At 39.3% G+C, this 14,304-nt stretch overlaps 1 protein-coding gene across 1 annotated transcript in view; it reads left to right on the top strand.

The window, feature by feature from the left end:
- rp1l1b (rp1 like 1b) overlaps positions 1-13,689 on the top strand; it is a 22,885-nt gene extending 9,196 nt beyond the window's left edge. The window contains 3 exon segments of the mRNA XM_016481144.1: positions 1,663-1,840; positions 2,236-7,895; positions 7,897-13,689. Coding sequence (XP_016336630.1) covers positions 1,663-1,840; positions 2,236-7,895; positions 7,897-12,633 — 10,575 coding nt within the window. The 3' untranslated portion in view covers positions 12,634-13,689.
- The last annotated feature ends 615 nt before the right edge of the window (positions 13,690-14,304 follow it).

Below are 14,304 nucleotides of genomic sequence, written 5' to 3'. Positions count from 1 at the left end.
ATCCATGAACCATCATGGGGAACACCTGGGACAAATTAAACATGGGAAAGGAACACCTGGGGAGCAAGACACAGACAAAACATGGAACAGAGTCTGACAGTAATATTCTTACAAAAAAGAGTGACATTTATTTATGCCACAATACAGTACAAATCTGAACAACCATCTTAGTCAAGTGATATACACATTTTCATTCTGTGTACAGGCTGTTTGTAACATTATTTTTTATAACTGAATTACAGTGTTACTTATTTAGTTTTATACTATTTTGTGTACCATTTAAGATTTAATTCTTTTGATTGTAGCATTCTCATCTTTGATACACTCTTTTTAAATATCTTTGAATAAATCTTTTTGGCTGTTCTTGTTAGATATGATCAGGATATTCCTTTACTAATATTGTTGCACAGCAGTGATGCACCAGCATCCAGAGAATAACTATTAATCTTGCTCAAATCAGAGCTATTTTGAACCAGCAGAAGCAGGTCAATGCCATGAAAACATACAGTTTGAGATACTCGCATCCTCTACAGTTCCAATTAATTATCTTCAAACCCACTGAAAAATTGAAAAGTTTTGAAAATATAAAACTGCCGAGCATGCAGATTTAACATAAGGTTAGTATTGTGTTAAAGAGTGATATGTGATGTTGATGTGTGTTTTTTATTTTTTTACTCCATATATATACAGTATATTATGCTTTCATGGGTTTGGAACCTGATTCTGCAGTAGATGTTGTTGGATTACTACAATTAAAAATATTTTTTTGGACATACTACTCATGTTTCTTAGCTTTTTCTTTCCCAAAAAAGCCTTAAAGAAGACAATTATTTCTTCATTAACCTAGTGAAAAATGTATTTGAAATGCATTGATTGCGTTAAAGTGGAACTACTGCAAGTATACTTAAGGTACACTTTGAATATCTTGCATTTAAAGACCAATGCTATTCAAAAATCATACAGTCCTCATCCATAGTGACATTAAAACACATTTTAAGCTTAACATGGCTTGTGCATTTGTGCACAAGTAGTACTCCAAATTATTATTATATCAGCATATAAGCAGATATTATAATTTTATATCAGTAAGTCCTGAGCGATATGTCAGTAAATATGTTAAATTAGATTAGATTTGAACTATACTTAGTATGAAATATATGTATTTTAAATATATTACTTTTTTAGCACAAAAACTGACCTCAGATGAACTCTGATACTATTTGATTTGCTAGTTGATGTTGATTTCTTTTAAAGAAATATAGATATAGTCATAATAGTTTTTTAATTAGGGACAAATTATTTTGATTGACCTGTGACCTATTTGTTTGTACACTTGCTGACCCATGGGTACTGACTCATGTACCTAAAACACCCTGCATAATGGATCACACACAGTTTCAGATCACTGTTTTCATAATTAAAAATTAGTGTGGGAAAATGTATACACCAGATGGGTTGACTTCCCATGGCCATTAACCTTTAATTGGTATGGCTTCAATCCATCATAACACATTTCCTCATCAGATCTTGGCAGTTGTAATAATCCCTGCTGATTTAATTTCAGCCAGATATTGCTGATCTCAATCAATTCGATTCTGTCATATTGTAATCAACCAGCAGCACAGTCTATGTAATGTATTGAATGATTTGCATGTTTTTCAGATTGACAGTGTGCAAAGTCTGCTGCAGTGCCCGAGCATTTTGGTTTGTGTGGGACGTGAGCCTTGCCACCCACTCCTGTTGGACAGCTTCAGGAAGAACTCTTACGACAAACTTCCAAGACTGAACACAAAGCAACGCTCTAGTGTCTGCAGTGATGAAAAGGGGGCCAAGAAAAATGGTAGGTCACACTGCAAAAAGTATTTTTCATCTTACTTTACAGTAAAAATGAACTAAACATCCTCAAAACAACATAAATTTGCTTGAAGCTAAAATTTTAAACAGAAGAGAATAAATGTTCAGTTATGTTTAGTTTTTCTAACCCGTGTGGTAAAGTTTTATTTTATTTTATAAAAGTATTATTTATTTATTTGTTTTACATTTAAACTTATGCTTAAAACAAGAAAAAAGTATTTGCCGTTGGAATAAGAAAAATAAACTTAAAATTTATACCAAAACTTGATTTCTTATACAGCTTATTTTTTTAAAATAGAAAACAAGAAAAAATCTATAAAATTATATGATGATTTTGTATATTTATTGTAATAGTTATTTACTTTACTTTCTTACTTGTAGTCAACTTTGGACTTGAAACTAAAAGAAGCGTCATCCATCCAAGGTGTGATTCAAGCAACAGATCAGCAAGACTATCCATCTCATCTGAAAAGTTGTTTCCCAATGGACTTAACTCATTACCACCAGGGCACAGAGGTGCTTGTCCTCATCCAGGAGAAAATACGATGGATGATGACATTGAAAAGCGAGTTCTGGTCAACAAAGACGGAAGCCTGTCAATGGAGATGAAAGTGCGCTTTCGACTATTACACAACGAGACATTGCACTGGTCCACAGAAGTGAAGAAGGCAAAGAGCACTTTTAATGAATACCCTATTGTACCTGATGATGCTTGTTCCCTCTCGCATGGCAGTGCAGAGAGCTGCTCAGAAGCGGATTCTCTCTCTGCTGGCGATGGCGATCTAGCAGATGAGACATACAGCACCAAACGTTACCAGAGACACTTTGAGGAGCCACATTGCCAGCACTGTTGTGCTCACTGTCAGGAATATGATATCTGGAAGAATCTTGTACCTCCTGATCAAGGATCAGTAAGACGCATCAGATCTTCAAGCTCAAGTGCGTCCTCGCGGAGAATAGTGTGCAAAAAGGCATCTACTGACAGCATACGCACAATGTCCAGTGAGGAGTACACAGAGCATGTAGTGGAAAAGGCAACTTGCATTCAACGGACCTTTGGGCAGCAGGGTGACTCCACAGTTGAACAATGTACCATCAACCATTGCCACAGTCGAAGTGAAGTACACTCAATGTCCCCTAAAACAAAGAGCACAAGTGCTGTAGAAGACAAGCCTGAGAACACTCATGTATCTGAAAATGACGAGAACAGACCTGATGTCATATCCTCTAACCTACCTAAAGATCAGTTAAGTGTTCAGATTACTCAGCCAGTGGAGGAAGAGGAGAGGCCTGTATCTGTTGTGAGTTCTTCTTCTCAAATTTTAGCATCACTGAAGGAGGATCAAGATGATGAAGATGTTGACCTTTCTCTGAGCACCTCGAGAATATCCCATGGCCAACAGGAAGATAAGGAGAGCAAAGATGCAGAACCAACCCCATGTTCTACTACACCCTGTAAATCTCCTGCATCTCCTGCACATTTGTCACCAAGACCACCAAGCAAAGCTTCATCTTTAGGACGGTCTAAAAGATCCAGAAAGTTGGTCAGTCCAGAAGTAGATGATGAAGAGGGCAGGTCTGAAGCATCTGCTTCACCCAAAGCATCATCTGGATTTAAAAATTTGGTCACCATGGACTTAGCATCTCCAGGGGATTCTGAATCAATTGATCAACTAGAAGACATTCAACACAAAACTGATGTGCAAGATGAAGAAAAAGAAGAAAGGGCACTAAGCGTGCTGTCAGCCAAATCAAAAACTTCTGTGAAGTCACTGTCTGAGTTATCAGCCTCTTGTGAGAATGAAAATGCCGCTGAGTATACTGGAGCAAACAGTGAAATAATAGAGGAGCGATCCTCGAGTGCTATCTCCATAAAATCCAATATCTCTGGAAAATCAAATAGAACAAATGTTTCAGAGGTACTTGAAAAGGATGGAAGAGCACCCAGTGCCATGTCAGTAAAATCTCAGAGATCTGACAAATCAAGAAAAACCGACATCTCAGACAATGTGTCTGAGGGACAAATCTCTGAAGTAAGAACATCAAGTGCTATGTCTGTTAAATCAAATATGTCCGTAAGGTCAAACGTATCAGATGTTGGCTTTGTTGAGGCTTTACAAGACAATGTTGAGGAGAGGGCCGTAAGTGCTGTGTCATCTAAATCGAATATTTCCGCTACATCTAGTCAGTCTAAAGAGCCACAGTCTGATGGGCCATTAGATGAAAGAATAGAAGAAAAAGCTTCAAGTGTTAAATCTGGAACATCAAACAAGTCTGGAATCAAAGCGGTGACAAATGATGATCAAACAGTGGAGAGGGCTCCCAGCTCCATTTTGATAAAATCAAATATTTCTGCAAGATCAAAAATGTCAATTGAGCTGAGCGAGCTTGAAGATCAAGACAGAGCCCCCAGCAGCATTTCTGTAAAATCAAATGTCTCACGTAAATCAAAGTCTGACATGTCAGAAGCAGCATCTTTCCAAGGAGATGAATCTTTAAATTCAGTGAAATTAAACACACCTGAAGCTGAAGCAGCTCCTCAAGCAGAGCTACCAGGGGAGAGATCGCCAAGCTCTGTGTCATCAAAATCAAATATCTCTACAAGATCCAGAACATCCAAAAATGTTGAGGTAGACCAAGACGAAGCACAGGAAAAAGAAGATGTTCAGGAAAGAGCATCAAGTGCTATTTCAGTAAAGTCTACTACATCTGCAAGATCAAGGAAATCTGAAACAACACCAAAATCAGGAGAAGAAATGAAGGAACGAGCTCCTAGTGTTATGTCAGTCAAATCAAATGCTTCTTTAAAATCAAATAAGTCTAAGATGGAGGAGGAGGAAATAGAAAACAGAGCCTCCAGTGTTTTGTCTGTTAAATCTGAAGAGAAATCGAATCAGTCAGACATAGAGCAAATGGAGAAAAGACCATCGAGTGCAATATCAGCTAAATCAAATGTTTCTGTAAGATCTAAAGGATCCAAAATGTCAGAGGTGGCAGGAGATGATGATCGATTATCTGCAGCAGCATTACATACCTCTGAAACATCAAATGAATGCAGCACAGCACCTGAAGAAGCCTGCAAAGGCACAGAGAAGTCACCAGACAAAGAGAAAAGAGCACGAAGTGCATTGTCAACAAAATCCAGTAACTCTGCTAAATCCAAGAAATCCAAAATATCTGATATGGCTGATGATATTGTAGCTGGAGATAGAGATGATTTGAGATCTGCAAGTGCAATGTCCTCTAAATCGAATGTATCTGTGAAATCAGCGGTCTCAGAATTGGTCACAGAAGAGCCTTTAGAAGCACAGGACCAAACAGAAGAACGGGCTCAGAGTGCATTATCAGCACAATCCAATCAGTCAGGAGTGACTGTAAGTGAGGGAGTTGAAGTTGGAGAGGAACGGGCACTGAGTGCCATGTCATCTAAATCCAATGCTTCTGAAAGACCAAAAAAATCCAATAGTTTAAAAGTGCCAACTGCTTTGCCTCAAGCAGCAGAACACCAAACAGTGGAACGAGCTCAGAGTGCATTGTCAGCTAGATCAAGAGTTTCAACAAGATCCAATAAGTCCAAAATTTCAGATGTTTTAGCTGATGAGCTTGTTGATGTGAAAGACCAAGAAGAAGAGAGAGCTTCAAGTGCTTTGTCTGCAAAATCCAGCATTTCCGCAAAGTCGAAGTCAAATGCTTCTGCAACAGACGTCAAAGCTGATGACAAAGAAAAAGGAGACAGAGTACCAAGTGCTATGTCAGGAAGATCTGATATTTCTACCAAAACCAGTATCTCTGCAAAATCCAAAGCATCAAAAGTTTCAGAAGTACCATCAGAAGAGCCTGATGATGAAGAAAGTGAAGTAAAAGCACCAAGCATTACTAAATCCAGCATTCCAGTAAGATCCAATAAGTCAAAGCATTCAGAAATGGGTGCTGAAGAAGAGGTTCAGAACATAGAGAGACCTCCAAGTGCAATTTCAGTAATATCTGATGCCACACATGATGAAAATGAAATGACAAATGATGGTGAAATCCAAGAAAGGGCTCCAAGTGCTGCATCTGCAAAATCACGTTCCTCTGTAAGATCCGGAACATCAAAAGTTTCTGAAATAATCAGAGATGAGCCAGATAAAGAAAAAGTAGAGAGGGCACCAAGTTCTAGGTCATTGAAATCTGATGCCTCTGGAAGATCTGGTCCAAATTACCCTGTCAATGAAGAAAAGGAAGCAAGAACAGAAAGCACTTTGTCCTCAATTTCTGTAAGATCAAAGAAGTCAGAAGATTCTGAGATAATCAGCAATGTAGAACGGAGAGCATCGAGTACAGCATCAGTTACATCTGAAACATCTGCAAGATCTAAAAGGTCAAATATTTCTGTAGTTGCTCCTAAAGAAATTGGAAACACAGATACTGTAGATGTCCGAGCATCAAGTGCAATGTCTGCAAAATCTTGTGCATCTGAGAAATCAAAATGTTCAGAAAGAACAACTGAGGAGGATGAAGAAGCAAGTAAAGTGGTAGACAGAACAACCAGCTCTTTGTCTGTGAAGTCAAATCCATCCATAACATCGGATGCCACTGTTAAATCAAGAGTTGTGCCTACTAAATCAAATGCTTCTGCAAAATCCCTCCTCTCAGAAGCTGAAGAACCTGACAGAAGATCAACAAGTGTGGCCTCTAATGCATCTGCAGAAACTAAAATGTCTAAAGCAGGTGTGAACACAAAAGCAAACCGTTCACCAAGCAAATTGTCAGTTAAATCAAATGTATCTACAAGATCCAAGAAGTCTAAAGTTTCTGAGGGTGAGGACCAAACACACACAAACACTGAAGATACAGGATTATACCGAGATGAGAGTCCGTTGTCCGATCACTCAAAAGTATCTCAAACAGAGAACTCAAATGAATGTATTTGTGGTGCAATAAACAAACCATCAAGTCCAGTGGCATCTTCTGAAAAAAACTTCGACCATGAAGAGATACCTGCAAGTCCTCTGTCTAAAAAGTCAGCAAAGTCCAAAGTCAGTTCAGTTGGTTCTGCCTCTGAAAGAGTTTTAACACCAACAAGCACCTCAGTTTCTATTGAGATTGTTGAAGACCATGAGGCTGATGATGTCGAGGAAATAGATGGAGGTGCTGTTTCGATTAACTCAAGAATGTCTGCTTCTTCAAAGACTGAACTATGTGGTAAATCTGACCAGTGTTTATCAGAATCTCCAGTAGAAATCACAAATGAAGCAACACTGACACCAGAGGAAAGACCTAAAAGTTCTGCATCAGCTAAGTCAAATGTCTCAGGTAAATCGAAGTCCAAAAGCTCTCATTGCGGCTCTACATGTCCTACAGACACAATTCAGGACAGAGATGATGTAGCAAGTAATAAATCCTCCAAAATAAAGTATTTAATGACATTATCTGTAAGCCAACCATCAGCCAACAGTTCAGTGAGGCGGAGCTCTCAAACCCAGGGGAATTGTCCATCTAGCAAAGCTTCTGATATGTCTGTACACACTGAAATCACAGGTCAAGAGAAAGCTGAAAGTCCAGATGTTACCCATAAATCTCAAAGTGTCTGTTCAAAATGCAGTTCTACACAACAGAAAGGAAAAATTTCACGTGCTTCAAGTGCCTCAGCAATCTCAGACTCTGAGAAATCCAAAACGAAAGAAGGAAATACTGCAGAAATGACTGACAGACCAAAGAGTAATATATCCAGTTCATCTCGTTTGAAAGTAAATGGTCAAAAGAATGATGTCGAAGCTACAGTTGTTAATGAAAAAAGCAATAAATTAAACACCAAGTCAACACAGAAAGTTGAAGACAATGCACCGAAGTGTCATTCAGCGACTTCTGTTACCTCAGGAAACCAGCTAAGTCCTAAAAAACCTAAAAAATCCAAAAAACCTGTTATTCTACTTGGAAGCTCTAATGATAGCATGTTATCGCAGACTGTCCCTGCTCCAGAACCAAAAGAAGAATATATTGACCATTTGAATGCAGCAGCAAAAAAACCTCAGTCTTGTAGATCTGATACAGTGAAAATTAAGTGTCAGTGAAATTAAAAGTGAAAAAAGTAGCAAATGTAGAAAAAGAATTGGAAGTGGCTCTTCTTGCCACAAGATGGATGATGACATGTCTGAGCTGAGTCCTTCTTGCTTGCCAAATGCTTCTCCAACTGAGGTGGTGAATGAATGGCTGAGGAAAATCCCATCAGACACCACCTTGTGTGATTTCGGCGACGAATTCCATGACAGTTATGATTCGATAGAGCCACTTTGCACATCACATGTGCCATCAGGAGATGATAATCAGCATGGAAGTTTGCGGCCAAGTAATGTTACCAAGATTGAAACACAAAATGAAATGGAAGATGCTCATGTGGTGAATACAGAAGGGGCTACTGACAAAAAATCTCCTGAAGTTGCTGAGGGTGATCACTCTCAGAGAGGGGATGAACCAAAGATGTTTGATTCTTCGGTTCTGGTGATGAAAGTCTTGTTGAGCCCCAAACTCGACCGATGCAATAGCCTACCAGAGGTATCTTCTGTATATGGACTTAAGCTCAGTGCATCAGCGCAAGGTCTTCTGGATTGTTTGGCAAATCTTCAGTTGTTAGACTTTGGTCCTAGTGATGAAGACGGTAAAAAGGAAAAATACCAGGAGCTCATGAGCATGCTCAAGTCTCTTTGGCTTTGTGACCCAAAAGACAGTGAGAAGACATCTGGGGAAAGAAACAAGCATCTGGATGAGGAATTCAAAGCCAGGTCATCCTCAGGGGTAGATGTTAACAGTGGCTCAACAGGTTCAGGGAAAAGTAGTGTCAATGATGGCACCCAAGCACAAATCAACACAGAATGTGAAGTCCTGGAAACCCTGACAAAGGTACAGGAAGTTGATGAAACAGTAGAAGGGGAAGCTTCAGAAACGCCAGGATCAAAAGATGATTCAGCCACTCCAGATATAGCAAATCAAGCTCAGTTAACCCCAGAGACAAAGGACACAGATGAAGGAAAGCTAAAAGATGATGTCCCAGGCTCTGAAGAGACAATCAGGAGTGATGATAGTCCAAGGGAATTCATTGAAACACCTCTTTCCTCAAACAAGAGTTCTGGGAATAATCCCAAAAAAGAGGAAACTGAATCAGACCGCCAAGAGGACACAGGTTCAGGCAGTGCTCCAAAACAACAAAGAGGTCATTTATCGAAAAGGCTGTCTCAAGACCCAGATCCTGTATGGGTTCTGAATTTATTGAACAAATTAGAAAAGCAATTTATGACACATTATGTTAACGCAATGGTTGAGTTCAAAGTCCGTTGGAATCTGGATGACAACGAGCAACTTGATACCATGATATGCGAATTGCAAGATGAAGTCCGCAGACGGATACAATCGAGTGTAGACAGGGAGCTAAGGAAAATCCAAGGCAGAGCTGGAAGACCAAGACCACCAAAAGACACAATGTCACGTGAATCTACCATTCAAACAGAGCAAAGGCGAAGACGTCTGAAAGTGATGCGCAACCAATCAGTTGATCCACAACCTGCTAAAAGTGACGATGATTATACAATGACAGGGACCGATTTCAGCGATCAACGTAGCGATGATGAATATTGTCCTTGTGACACATGCTTGAAAAAGAAAATGGCATCCAAGCATGTGTTACCTGTGGAAATGCTTAATTCTGCCGCTGTGATGATGGACTTTGATTTAAGAAGAATTCTCCAGATGAAGAAATCGGCTCCAAACAATGAAAAGATTGAGGAGACTGCCAATGTACAAGCAAGTGAGATGGAAGGAGAAAATGCAGGGCTTGAGGCTGTCAAAGAGGAGGATGAGAAAGAGGGGGCAGATAAAGAAATTCTTGCTTCCAGTGCTCAAGAAATTGAAGATGAAAAACAAGAATGTGAGGAGAATGAAGAAGAAGACAGTGCCTCTTGCTCTTATGTAGAAGATAGTTCAGAGAAACAATCAAATACACCCAGACATTTAAAGAGAGATGTGGATGAAATTGCTGAGATGTCTGTTAACACAATGACTGTGCAACAAGATGAAGAGCAAGAAGAGACTGAAACTGATTCTGATTTAATGGCTGTCAAAGAAAGTGCAAGCAGTTGTAAAATTAATGAATTAGATGAAGACGTGGCAAATGATGACATTAGTGAATTTGATGACATAATGCAAACTGAAGCAGCAAAGGAGGAAGCATCTGAAGAACACACTGAGGACGAATCAGAACAGCAGGACAAGACAGCTGATGATGAAACTGCTGAAGAAGGGCAAAACGCAGGAACAGAATCTGTTGAAGAGGGTGAGGCCACTGCTGAAGCAGTAGCTGCTGGAGAGAATGGCATAGTTGGTTGTGACACTGCAGAAGAAGGTGAGACAGCTGAGGGTGAGACAGCAGAAGATGGACAAATGGCTGAATACAAAACTTCAAGAGATGGTGAGGCAGCAGAAGATGAAACTGCAGAAGATGGACAAACTGCAGAAGCAGAAAGCACTTTAGAAAATGGACAAACTTCTGAAGATGTAACTGGAGACGAATGTGAGACCATTAATGACGAGATTGGAGAAGGGCATGAGACATCTGAAAATGAAACTACAGAAGATGGACAAACTGCTGAAGATGAAACTGGAGAAGAAGGTGAGACAGTTAATAAAGACACTGCAGAAGAGCATGAGACAGCTGAAAGTGAAACTGCAGAAGATGGACAAACTGCTGAAGATGAAACTGGAGAAGAAGGTGAGACAGTTAATAAAGACACTGCAGAAGAGCATGAGACAGCTGAAAGTGAAACTGCAGAAGATGGACAAACTGCTGAAGATGAAACTGGAGAAGAAGGTGAGACAGTTAATGAAGACGCTGCAGAAATGCATGAGAGAGTTGAAAATGAAACTGTAGAAGAATGCCAAACCGAAGATGAAACTGGAGAAGAAGTTGAGACAATAAACAATGACACTACAGAAGAGCATGAGACAGCTGAAAATGGAGAAACTGATGAAGATAAAACTGCAGAAGAAGGTGAGACAACTGAAGATAAAACTTCAGAAGATGGACAAAATGCTGAAGCAGAAACTGTTGGAGAGGATGAAATAACTGAAGATGAAACTGCAGGGGAGGGTGAGGCATCAACTAAAAATGAATCTATAGACGAAGGAGAGACTGCTGAAGCTGAAACTGAGAGCAATATAGGTGATGATGAAACTGCAGAAAAGAATGAGACAGCTGATAACAACACTGTAGAAGAGCATGAGACAGCTGAGAATAAATCTGTAGAAGACGGGCAAGCTGAAACTGCAAGAGAGAGCGATTCAGGTGAGGAGGACACCGCAAAAGAGAGTGAGACAGCTGAGAATGAAATGGCAGAAAATGGCCAAACTGCTGAAGCAAGAGAGGGTGAGACAGATGGTGATGAACCAGCAGAAGATGAGCAGAATACAGAAGCTGATGCAGGCGAGGGAGATACAGCTGATAATGAAGCTGTAGATGACGAGCAAACTGCTGAAGAGAGTGAGACAGCTGAAGATGAAACAGAAGCAGAGAGAGATACTGCGGAGGGGACATCGGTTGAAGAAAGAGGAACTGATGTACAAAGAGCCAATGAAGATGAAGACAACACAGATGATGCAGGAACTGCAGGAGGTGTGTCAGCTGAGGAAAAAGAGACTTCTGAAGTAGAAACAGCAGATGAGAGGACCACTGAAACTGAAACTGAGATGTCTGAAGAGAAAGCTTCTGTTGAAGATAGCAACATGGCTGAAGACAAGAATGCTGTGGTAGAGTTGGCAGAGCAAACTCCTGATCATGAGACGACTGGAGAAGAGACAGACAAGAGTCAGTCAAACGATGAGGAAGACAAGGAAACTGAAAAAGCAGAGGAGGATGTTCTTTCTCACATTGAGGACACTAAGAGTCATGATGTCTTGACTAATCGTGCGCTAATTGAAGATGAAACACCCCCTAAGAACAATGGTGACATTGTTCTAGATAGTGTTGATGATAAAGGTGAAGAAAGTGATAAAGAAGATGATAATGTGGAGGTAATGGCAAACAAAGCTGGTTATGTGGCCAACACTGGTGAATCAGCTGAAGCTGGTGATGAAGCTGAGGATGACACAGAGCCAGATGTGGAGACAGATGAAGGGGAGCATAATAGGAACGCTCTACCTTTACAGCCTCTGTTACAGCCAAAACCAAAAGATGACAAACCAGATGGAGCAACTTCATTTAATGTTTTGGTAAAGCACAATTCAGAGTTCGAAGATGGTGCCGATGCTGATGTAGAAGACTCAGAAACAGAAGAACACAACCAAGTCATAGATTTGAGTTCTGAGTCAGAGAGCAAGTCACAGAGGAAAACTGCACATAAAACCTTCAAGATGCTCATTCACACTCTGAATTTCCTCAAACTCTCAGCCGCTGGACTACCAAAGAGCAGGGAAGAGGATAATGAACATGAGGTTGAAGATGAAGAGACTCCAGAAGACGGCAGTGATGATGCAGAAGAGAGTTCCTGTGTGGAGAAAGATGAGGTGGAAGAGAATGGAAAGGAGAAGGGCAAACTCTCAGATATTACAGAGGACACAGCAAAATCTGAGGAGGACCAGACAAATGAGACTAGTGATGATTCAGAGGACCATGAATGGGAATCATCTGAAAATTCCTTGCAAAAGCAGATAACAAAGTCATCCCTGGAATCTCAGCCAGGTTCCTTTGAGGAAGTTCAAGAGGAACAGGCAAAAAATCAGAAAGGTTTAAATCATCTGAAAGCCAACTGGTAGAATCCTTCTTCAGCATAAAAGAAAAGAACCAAAGATGCTCTTTAGCATGTAAAAATGGTTCCAGAGGGGTTATTTCTCTATTATCCTTAGACCTTATAATAATTATCATAAGTTAGCCCTTTGGATTCCTTATTTTATTTATCAAAGAGTAACATATAATGCACTTTACTTATTATTCACTTGTGATTCCATTATATATGCAGATTATATATGCAAAAGCACAGCATTACTACTCAGGTACTGTAAAAAGGGAACTGCTGAAACTTGAACAGCACATAAAGCTTTTCTAACTTGATGGAAGGAAAATTGTTTAGAATTTTAGTATATTTATGTCAGAACAACATATTTAATTGCAGTTATTTACAGTATATAATTCACCCAGTTGTAAGCCTTAGCCATTGGAGGGACTGTTGACAAGGGTTAATTATGCATCATAGTTACTGTATCATACTGTATATGTATGTACTGCTATACAAATGTTCCACAGTGTAAATGAAAAATCACACATCAGAGTGACATGTAATGGAAATCAGGGGCATAAACTGTGGTTATGAGTGCACAAGAATGAATGTATATTGAACATATTTGAATCTGAATGTTTGTTTCATTGTAACAATATGAATGATCTAATTTACTCGTAGGTTGCTTGTGAGAAAGCATACCTTTAAAAAACAGAAACTTTTTTTTATCCCTGCTAAAACATGAGATGTCCATTCCATCTGACTTAGTCAGAATATGTACACTAATGCTTACTTTTAAAGTAAGTGCACTGAATGCAGATGTATATGATTGACATCACCAGAAATCACCAATATACAGCATATTGTGTATTATAAGGATTAAGGTACACACATCAAGACATGCCTTAGATGTTTTGCCACATAAAGGACTGTACATCTAATGGACTATGTTGTCTGTTTTGTTCACACAAAACTCTAATGTGAAGTGATGCAGATGCAAATGCGGTTCCTTCATTGCAGTTTCTTTTCTGCTGGCCAAACGCTTAATGGTTAACTGAAATACAATATATTCCTTGTTACTTGAATGTACTAATTTCCTGCCTGAAATAAATACTGTATATTCAAGCTTAAATTGTTTTTATTTATTTATTGTTAGTTGTCAAGCAAAAAGGTTGAGTTAAAAAAAAAAAAAAGAACATTTTCCAGTTTTAAAAGAAGGCCCACATCTCTAGGATGTACTGTACATGTCTACATATAGAATCCTTCCAGAGGGATGTTGCATAATTGAATTATGGGGTCATTGTTATTTAAGTTTGTCACTAGCAAGCATTAGCACTATAATAATGACTCCCTGTAGATACTTTTGGCCTGAGCTGATGGTGAAATAGACTTTCATTACTCTCTAATCTCTCTATAACTATTTTCACTTGTTTTCCAGTGAAATGCATATTCTGTGACAGACACCTGCCACTCTATTACTCTTCACTAAATCAACTGTCTAGTGTCTACTTCCATTACAAAAGCCCTGTTGCTTTGGTCACGGTGCCTTTCAGAAGTTTTCAATAAGAGGGAAATTATTTCCAGGGAGCTGACTTTGTCTCTGAACCTTCAATAGATCATACCATGACATTCATGACACAATAAAAAATACCCCCTGAAAATATTGAAGGTGAAAATCAGCAAACTATTAATAACCTGACCCACCTCATCC

Source organism: Sinocyclocheilus anshuiensis, unplaced genomic scaffold (assembly GCF_001515605.1).
Source record: "Sinocyclocheilus anshuiensis isolate Anshui unplaced genomic scaffold, SAMN03320099.WGS_v1.1 scaffold405, whole genome shotgun sequence".
Classification (NCBI taxonomy): Eukaryota; Metazoa; Chordata; class Actinopteri; order Cypriniformes; family Cyprinidae; genus Sinocyclocheilus; species Sinocyclocheilus anshuiensis.
This window is presented reverse-complemented; position numbering and strand designations above follow the sequence as displayed.